The following is a 10115-nucleotide window of genomic DNA, read 5'->3' on the forward strand; positions in this document are numbered from 1 at the left end:
ATGAGAGCCCGTATCTTCGCTCAAGGCTTCACCGTCGTCGCTATTATAGTGGGTGTAGCTGCCACAGCACTGAAACCAAAGCAGTGAAGAGAAGACAGCAGACCCTGTCTGACCACACTGACAAGCGCCTTATATGGTCGAAGGGTGAAATGTGATGTGAATATGGAATGAACAGAACTTTAAATGGCAGTTGTTAGCATTTTGATTTTCTTTACAGAACAAGGCCCCTGTGTAAGAACTCATAATACATCGACAGATGGCACTGTTTGCAAACTTTGTCATTTTGGCACACATTTGAAGGCATAGTTCATCCCAAAATGAAAAATCTGTCATCATTTACACACCCTCAAGCTGAGCCAAACCTATATGAGTTTCTTTCTTCTGTTAAGCACAAAAGAAGATATTTTGAAGAATGTTGCTAACTACACATCTGACCAATTCCTTTGACTTTCATAGTAAGGAAAAAATATATAATGGAAGTCAGCTGTTTGGTTACGCACATACTTCAAAGTATCTTCTTCTGTGCTTAACAAAAGAAACTCATACATGTTTGGCACAACTTGAGAGTGAGTAAATGATTATTTTCGTTTTTGGGTGAACTACCCACTATTTCATTTAAAAGAATCACAAAATTGTCTGGTTGTCAGGAATAGTTCCTGTTTTCCATGTTGTTGACCATTGTGAAACATTACATTGCTTTTTTTTTTTACCTCAATTTTCTGTATGTATTTATAAAGACTACTTGGAGTGCGATGTATTGTATGCAAATATAATGAGAATTCTTGATATTAACTTAAATACCCAAGTGTAATAAATGTTCTCATTTTTGAAGAGTCACAATAAAAATGGTCTAAATGCATGTTTTTAAATGAATTTATTTTATTTACTGTTATTGAATACAGAATAATTATTGCATGGTCTGCACTAATACACACACATTTTGGGGTCAGAGTAAGGGCTAAGAAATCTATAAAAGGGGGACAGAGAAATCCAACCAATTTTAAATTACACAATAATTTTCACTAGATTGTTGAATTAGAACCCAAAGTTGAATTGAAACAGTCAATAACATACAGATGGTTTCTTTGGCTATGAACCATCATTTGTTGTAATATGCAACTTAAGTTATCTTAAAAGCCAACAAAAATTCAATTTTCAAACAATCTGTAACATGTATAAGTAACAAGTAGTAATTCAAAATATGGACTATAAAAAGCAGTATTGTTTAAATTCCAGCATTTTACGTAAAAATACAACTATCTGCATTATCTTACTGTGCTACGTTTTATTTCTAGTGGTTTTGGCAGTTTTGAATGATCAAGGCCTACAGATAGACAGTAAAGGCCTGTTCACACCAAGGACCGTTAACTATATAGTTATAAAAATCCACACCACAGCTATAACAATAAAGGTACAGAGAAACAATATCGTTGGAATCACTTTCAAAACGATTTTTTCCAGCTGATAAACGAATAAACCATTGACAGTCAATCAGAATCAATCTTGCTATCCACCTTATTTTTCCTTTAAGAGCGGTCGTGGCCATTTGTAAATTTTATGGGTCTGGCTTCCGGTCTCTTTCGTGTCCAATCATGTTATTTTTAATTATGTATTGTCGTAATTATAAACGCACTTGTGTTATTTTTCTCATTATGAACCAGAATTCTCATTTATAGGCTTACTTCTGCATTGAAGAAAAATGTGGATAAGGAGCTCGAGAATTTAAAGTGACAGTCAAGTGTGAGCTTAGAATAAACAGACGATATCTTCCGCTGGTTTGGATGCTAATATAGTTATTCTTATCTTTATAGTTATCATTCTTGGTGTGAACAGGCCTTAAGTCTCACAGTGAGAAAAGGTTTAGGCACAGGATTCATTGCTGTAGACTGAGGCCACAATTACCAACTGTACACTAGAAAAGCACATGGTTTAAACTTATAATTATTAGTCCCTTATGTATATAGTAACATAACAGAAAACATCAACCGCTATGTAAGCACAGGCATGTGCCTAATGTGCCATGAAGGATGTCTGTGCAGTGGTATATTAGCAGGTTAAATCTGAGCAATTCTCCTTCATTTGTAAAAGCGTTCTTCTATTTTAAGTATAAAAATGCTGTTATGGGCAACATGCACATTGAATTAAAAGCTGCACTTATAACTAACTTTTTGAATATTGAAAAGTGGTAATGTGTGAATTATAATAAAACAAGAACCTTAGCAAGCTCAGAAATGTAACGTCCCTCTTGGTAGTGAATAGAAATACACAAAAGCAGATAATGCCAAACCCAGATACTGATTACAACACAACATTCAATTTAGGAAGACTAATAAATGGTAAAACAAATACTATATAGGGTGAGAGATGGTAACGAAACTGTGTTCGTGTGTAGAATGTAACCAAACACTTCCATTTCTTGTGTAACAAGGCAATAAGACACTTACTGGTTCCACTGAATTAATGCTGTCTAATAGTTTGTGGGCTTTGTAAATGTCACAACAATTACAAAATAACTTGTAAGATAAACCAAAATACTTTTGGTATGTCGATACATCTGCTGCCTTTCATGTCACTTGGGATGAAAACTTAGACTTGTTTTCAAATGATTGAGGCACACTTACAATATATGGAACAGCCGAAGTCTCCTGACATTGCAAACCACCAGGGCACATAAATAGGAAGTTTAAATACAGTAAAGCGTACACATTCAATGACCCTTATTAAAAACATAAAAGCTTAAATCTGTTAAAGTGTTCAGCCTCACTAACATAAAGTGCAAGAGGGAACCAGAAAGAAAGCCTAGTAGATATAAGAGGGAGTTATGTTAGCGAACCAGAGGCGTCTGTTTTAGAGAAATAAGAACGGAGCGCATTCGAGACACGTCTTTAGTCTGACGGCTGGTTTTGGGGTTGAAGTCGCATAGACGGGCCACTTTCTCCCATTCTGTTCCAGGACTGTCATCATCGCACTCCTTGAGGAAGGCCTCCTCTGACACTCTACATGGATAGACGGGAGAGAATCATGACAACCAGCACTTCACAGATGCTTAGGTAAGAACCATGTCACTTGTTAAATCAAGTTAGAGATGGATCAACATTATTTTCCAACATTATTACATCCAATAGCGATTATTTTCTGTCTGAAAACACACTGTGAAACTATGTAACAGCCAATCAGAAGATATCTGAGGTAATGATTCATCTTTTTGGGTTTTGACTGTTAAGGCTAAATAACTGCATGTTCCTTACTTGAGAATGAAATGTGGAAGTTATAGATATGTTAAAGGAGAAGTCCTCTTCCAGAACAACTATTTACAAATAATTTACTCACCCCCTTGTCATCCAAGATGTTCATGTCTTTCTTTCTTCAGTCGTAAAGAAATTATGTTTTTTGAGGAAAACATTTCAGCATTTTTCCCCATATAATGGACTGCTATGGTGCCCTGATTTTGAACTTCCAAAATGCAGTTTAAATGCGACTTCAAACGATCCCAAATGCGATAAGAAGGGTCTTATCTAGCGAAACGATTGGTTATTTATATTAAAAAAATACAATTTAAATACTTTATATTCTCAAACGCTCGTCTTGCTTTGCAGTCCTTGAACTCTGTGTATTCTGGCTCAAGACAGTTAGGGTATGTCGAAAAACTCAAATCATATTTTCTCCCTGAATTTCAAAAATCATTTCAAAATCATCCTACATCATTGCAGAAGTTCTGACCCAGTCTCTGCAAAGTAAACATGCAAAGAAGATCAAACACCCTTAACAGAAAAGGTAAAACAGCGATATATGATGATTTTGAAGTTGAGTGAGAACATGAGATGGGAGTTTTTCGACATACCCTGTCATGAACCAGAACAAAAACAGTCCAGGCAGAGTAAGACAAGACGAGCATTTGACATTAAAAAGTATATAATTTGTATTATTTTTATTCAAATAACCAACTGTTACGCTAGATAAGACCCTTCTTCCTCGGCCGGGATCTTTTACTACCGCATTTGGGATTGTTTTGAAGCCGCATTTAAACTGCATTTTGGAAGTTCAAAATCAGGGCACCATATCAGTCCATTATATAGAGAAAAATGCTGAAATGTTTTCCTCAAAAAACATAATTTCTTTACGACTAAAGAAAGAAAGACATGAACATCTTGGATGACAAGGGGGTGAGTACATTATTTGTAAACTGTTGTTCTGGAAGTGGACTTCTCCTTTAACTAGAAATTAAGTAGAAAAGTGTTAATACTGTTAAAAATGTTGGTGGAACAGATCTCTAAATGGAGTGAGAAATATAGCCTGTATGTGATTACAGCTACTCTTCAAAACTTTGGGGTCAGTAAGTATTTTTTTAAAAGATATTAATACTTTCATTTAGTAAAGATGCATTCAGTTGATTAAAAGTGACAGTAAAGACATTAATAATGTTAAAAAAAAATCTGTTTTAAAAAAATACTCTTCAACTTTCTATTCATCAAATGATCGTGAAATTAACATCAGTAATAATAACAAATGTTTCTCATGGCTATAGAAAATTCAGCTTTGCCATCACAGGAATAAAGTACATTTTTAGACCACAAAACCAGTCATAAGGGTCAATTTTTTGAAATTGCGATTTGAAAGCCGAACAAATAAGCTTTCCATTGATGTATGGTTTGTTAAGATAGGACAATATTTGGCCGAGATACAAAAGTTTGAAAATCTGGATTCTGGGGGTGCAAAAAAGTTAAATATTGAGAAAAATCACCTTTAAAATTGTCCAAATGAAGCACTTAGCATTGCATATTACTAAGCAAAACTTACGTTTTGATATATTTACGGTAGGAAATTTATAAAATATCTTCCTGGAACATGATCTTTATTTAATATCCTAATGATTTTTGGCATAAAAGAAAAATCTAAAATTTTGACCCATACAATGTACCCTTGCTGGTTTTTTAATGTGGTCCAGGGTCACATATACATTTTATGTATATGATTATTATACAATATTACAATATTAATATGACAACATTACCATATGAATGTTTTTACTGTATTTTTTAATCAAATACATGTCACCTTGGTGAGCATGGGAGATTTTTTCATTTAAAAAAATCTTATTGACCTCAGACTTTTGAATGGTTGTTTATGTGATGCAAGCAGTGCAATTACGTGCATTTCAATGATTTGCATTAAACATACACAAAGCCTATGGCGTCAGAGTTGGGCTGTTTGTAGAAAGCCTTATCAGCGATCCTAATGCACAAACAGGCAGGACAGTAGAAGAGGAAAAGAAATGAGGATAAATGAACGGAAGAGAAAAATGGGAGCCAGAGAGTGAAAGAGAGAGATACATAAAGAAGTCAGTCTCGCACAAGCTGCACATGAAAGAAGGTGTTAAAGTACATCAGTACATCAGTTACTTTTTCATGACACCAAGAAGACTGAAGATACAACACCATATGCTGTCAGTGAAAATTAAAAAATCAATTTGATAATCCCCTCAGTAAAAATTCTAAGTGCATTACTGTAAATACATTTTTTTGTTTTTGAGAAATAACATCTATATTCTTTAAGAGCTTAACCTGCACTGAACCTGGAATATTTCTTTATTGATTAATTATCTTTAACCTGCACTGAACCTGGAACATTCCTTTATTGATTAATCATCTTGACATGTGCCTTTGTATCTCTCTCTGCTGTAAATTTACACACACACAATATTGTACCGTGAATAAAGGGATGGTATGCCCAATAAAAAAATATTGCAACTATTCGCAATATGACACAAGTCAAAGTCCATGTGATTACTGTGCAGTGGTATAAATAAAAAATATGCAGACAGCATTAGGAACAGTCTTCTCTGTGCACATGAAAAACTACAGTAAAAAGAATCAGATACCATGCAAGAGTCTGTTGAGAAGTGTGATAGGTGGCTGGCATTATTAACCATGCAGTAAGACTTGTAATGGATTAATTACATTTACCTGATAAGAAAAATAGACATTATTCACATAAAAAAATATCATCTCTGAAAACAAATGTCTTTATATCAGCTGAAATAATAATAATAATAATAATAATGATAGTAAACAATAAAACTGCCCTGTATTCTAGAGTTTGGCAAATCATTTGATTAGAATGTCTTTTCTCATGTGGACTGGTGGTTCACAACGGTCTACATCCTAATTTTCACTAACAAATACATACAGCTTAATAAAGCTTGGATGTCAAAGTGAAAATACCTGTTGTTGGCTTTATTCTTCTCCATCTGTTCATTCTGGTGTACATGCCAGTCCTCTAGTTCCTTCCGGGCCTTCTCCCTCCACACAGCCTCAGCTGCTTTAGAGGCTGCATCTGCACATCAGAAAACAAAGAAAGTTCATACACAACACACAAATTCTCATATGTGAGCACAAAACCAGTCTTTAATAGCACGGGTATATTTGTAATAATAGCCAACAATACATTGTATGAGTCAAAATGATCACTTTTTCTTTTATGCCAACAATCATTAGGATATTAATAAAGATCATGTTCCATGAAGACATTTTGTAAATTTCATACTGTAAATATATCAAAACTTAATTTTTCATTAGTAATATGCATTGCATAGAACTTCATTTAGACAACTAGGCGATTTTCTTAATATTTAGATTTTTTGCAGATTCCAGGTTTTTAAATAGTTGTATCTTGGCCAAACATTGTCCTATCCAAACAAACCATGCATCAATTGAAAGCTTATTTAATTAATTTTAATTTAATTTCTTATGACTGGTCCAGCATCACATATGTGAGATAATAATATGTTTGGCTTTGTTCCTTTATGTTTTTAAAACTAGTATTCATGTTATAAATCATCTACTTGAATAAAGGCTTTTACCTGTTTTTTCACTGTACCTTTTCTCATTGCTAGCATTTTTTATGTTTTGCTAGCAAATAATATATACTGATGTCTATCATGTAGCTGTAGCATAACTTAAAGTGAATGTTTTTGGTTAATGCTGCCACTGTACCCTATTTGTCACCCATGATTTATTTGTTTCACAAAAACACAGAACACAAAAAACTGGCCAAGTGATCTAAACATGTTGGCCACCATAATAAAGGACCAGCGTTTTGTGGAATAAACTAGATAATTGATTTGTTTTAAACTGAAAAAAAAAAAAAAAAGAGCCAAGAGCTTTAACCTGAGAAATTTCCACCATATGTGACCCTAGACCACAAAACCACTCATATGGGTAATTTTTGGAAATTGAGATTTATACATAATCTGAAATCTGACTGAATAAGCTTTCCATTGATGCATGGTTTGTTAGGACAGGACAATATTTGGCTGAGCTATTTGAAAATCTGGAATCTGATGGTGCAAAAAAATCTAAATATTGAGAAAATCACCTTTGTCCAAGTTGTCCAAATGAAGTTCTTCATAATTATGCATATTACTAATCAAAAATTACATTTTGATGTATTTACAGTAGAAATTGTACAAAATATCTTAATGGAATATGATCGTTATTTAATTTCCTAATGATTTTGGTATAAAAGAAAAATCAATAATTTTGACACATACAATGTATTTTTGGCTATTGCTACAAATATACCCCAGCGACTTAAGCTGGTTTTGTGGTCCAGGGTCACATATAATATTATGACATGCCATATAATTGTCCTAATTGAATTTGGCAGTCCACCCAGTTTGTAAAACAAACACAAAAAGCACAATTTCCTATTGCTGATTATTTATAATTATACAGGAAACAATCAGTACCTAATTCCTCCAGCCGAGCCTTTTGTTCCTCCCTCCATTTGCGCAGGCTTTCAGGTTCTTGTCTCTGCACGTCAGCTTGGGCAATGGCTGAGTAGCTGTCAGTCGTGCCGTTGGTGTCCTAATGTTACAAATGATGTAAGGTTAACAACGTCCGTTCCTGGCACGGTTGCCAACTGTGTTGTAAAACACAGAAACAAACAAGAACATCTAATACGATGACATTTGTTTTTCTAACCACACTCACTTGAAACATATCTCCGTTTAGAGCAGTAGCCGGTGCTCTTTCAAAATCATCTGCGTTCAAATAGAGGAAAGAACATGGGTTTAAGCACTTGTCAGGCAACAGTTTCAACGCTACGTTGACTATAGAAACATTACAAGCATCACTGGAATGCAGTACACCTTGTTGGACTGTGAGTACGTAAAGACCTCTCTCACAATTTCTGGATCTAGTCAGCAGGTGGGCTGGTGTGTTCACTTTTCAAAGCGGTTTAGTTCAGCAACCTTGATTGTCTCTACTCTTTTGTTATACACAAATAGCCTTTGCTAGTGCGCCTTTCCAGTTTGCTTGCTTGTCTTAACTTGACAGTGTGACAGGTGTGCCTTTAACTCCAGCATTAAACCTGAATATGTCATGTTAGACCACTGAAAAAATTTCACTTAATAAGAGTAAACTATCCAAAGAGTCTTACTGTTTTGTCAATCATAATAAATCTCTCTCCACTGACTTCATATTACAGCACTTTTGCTATATTGTTATTATAAGTAATAATGATTAATATTAACTGACAACAAATACGGTGTAATTGTGTTTTGCGTATGTATCATGGAATTCTTAAAAGTACTTGTAAATATCATGGTACAATCATTTAAGTACTGCCACAATAGAGAATGGTCAAAAACCATGGTAGTGACATGGCACTCATATTCATGTACCATTGTGGTACTCCACAAATACCATGGTCCAAAAACAGTACTACTGGTGCTTATATACAAGAAGGACGCTGTAGTAAGATTTTACATTAAATGTACACTGATTAAAACCCTAAATAACCGTATTATAATAATAATGAGTAAGTGCAGGCAAACAGGCCGGCGTGACACATTCACCTCCGAACGACGTGTACGTGTTCGCGGGCGGAGATCCGCCGTCCTCCAGCGCGCCGAACCCGGCGCTGTCGTTCTCGATCACGGCGATCTCATTCTCCTGCTGGGCCAGGAACGCCGCGGCCGGATCTTCTTCTGTATGAACTCCGTTGTCGGGGGCGGAAAAGCCAAAGTCGTCAGCCATGTTTAACAAAGTAACACCGGCTTCCGTAAAGCTGCACTAAAACCCTCCAGCTGTTTTGTTCTTTAAGCAAGTTAAGAGAGTTTAAAGGAAAAAAATAATCTCACATTAGCTGTTAAAGCTCAGACATAGACAGATTTAAGCGTTGTAAAAGTATATAAAATAATGTTTACTTTTTATGGCAGCAGGTTGGCTGTGAGTTGTATGACACGCAGCTCTTGTTGGGAGTGCTGGGAAAATTTCAGTAACAATAATGTTGAAGGCACAGTAGATTTGTGGTGTTTTGTCTCCATCTACTGGAGACAGTACGTAATTCAGACTTCAAGCTGTTAGATTTAATGTCATAGTTCATAGAGTGATGTGATCATTTGTTTTCTTTTTCATCTTTAAAATTGTTTATGGAACTTACTTGCTAAATAATCTTTAATCATATTTGGAAGACATTGCCGAATTGCAGTGCTGAGCTTTCAGAGTTGCACAATTGTTATACACAATGATTTAATTTACTTAGACTGTCTTAAGGAGCTTGCAGCTTTGATGTATTTATGTCAGAGCAGTTCTCTGATACTAGCTTAAGTTTTATAATCTCCTGTAACGTAACTGAAAATGCAGTAAAGTATAAAATAATATTATAATAAAATCCAATCAAATGTATGCATATGCAAATACATTAATAAATTAAACAACAAATTATTACTGGTAAATAAAGAAATAGCAGTGACCTTTATCAATTGTGCAACAGAAAATATGTATTCAAAAACAATAACTAGTTTGGTTTTGTAATTTCATCTTTGACTGAGGTTCTTTAAATGGATTGGTAAAAATAAATAAATGTCATTATGTCTTTGAGTTGCATATTAACCAATTTGTGCATTCAAATCTGATCAAAACCTAGCCAAAATGATGAACAAATATGTACTGATTTTTTCTTGTTTAAATTTCTATCATAATTTGGAACCAATTCCAAAAGACCAAGAAAGAATCTTTAAATAATATAATAAAATATTATATAACATACATAATATAATAAAATCCAAACAAATGTGTGCACAGAGCAGTTCTCTGATACTAGCTGAAGTT

General features: G+C 34.4%; 2 protein-coding genes across 3 annotated transcripts in view; one reads left to right on the plus strand and one right to left on the minus strand.

The window, feature by feature from the left end:
• The window catches only part of higd2a (HIG1 hypoxia inducible domain family, member 2A), a 4054-nt gene extending 3195 nt beyond the window's left edge, over window positions 1-859 (plus strand). The window contains exon 2 of the mRNA XM_051127786.1: window positions 1-859. This exon is cut by the window's left edge and continues 80 nt beyond it. Coding sequence (XP_050983743.1) covers window positions 1-87 — 87 coding nt within the window. The 3' untranslated portion in view covers window positions 88-859.
• cltb (clathrin, light chain B) lies at window positions 860-9307 on the minus strand. 2 transcript variants are annotated; one of them, XM_051127784.1, is made up of 7 exons: window positions 9209-9307; window positions 8858-9098; window positions 7992-8041; window positions 7748-7865; window positions 6222-6333; window positions 5179-5232; window positions 860-2996 (listed from the first exon to the last, which is right to left on the minus strand). In XM_051127784.1, the coding sequence occupies exons 2-7, from the start codon at window positions 9036-9038 to the stop codon at window positions 2825-2827; spliced, it is 687 nt and encodes a 228-aa protein (XP_050983741.1). In that variant the 5' UTR covers window positions 9039-9098; window positions 9209-9307; the 3' UTR covers window positions 860-2824. The 2 variants fall into 2 exon arrangements, with proteins under 2 accessions (XP_050983741.1, XP_050983742.1); XM_051127785.1 differs by lacking the exon at window positions 5179-5232 and having other exon boundaries at window positions 8858-9260.
• Window positions 9308-10115: the final 808 nt, after the last annotated feature.

This window comes from Labeo rohita, chromosome 14, assembly GCF_022985175.1.
Source record: "Labeo rohita strain BAU-BD-2019 chromosome 14, IGBB_LRoh.1.0, whole genome shotgun sequence".
NCBI lineage: Eukaryota > Metazoa > Chordata > Actinopteri > Cypriniformes > Cyprinidae > Labeo > Labeo rohita.

Bases quoted from the DNA above. Each gene is read 5' to 3' on its own strand.
- cltb (XM_051127784.1), bottom strand. From the start codon at position 9,038: ATGGCTGACGACTTTGGCTTTTCCGCCCCCGACAACGGAGTTCATACA. The intron at 8,042-8,857 runs GTGAATGTGTCA...ATTTGAACGCAG, and splicing joins CACGTACACGTCGTTCGGAG to ATGATTTTGAAAGAGCACCG. The intron at 5,233-6,221 runs GTATTTTCACTT...TTTGTGCATTAG, and splicing joins AAGAATAAAGCCAACAACAG to GATCGCTGATAAGGCTTTCT.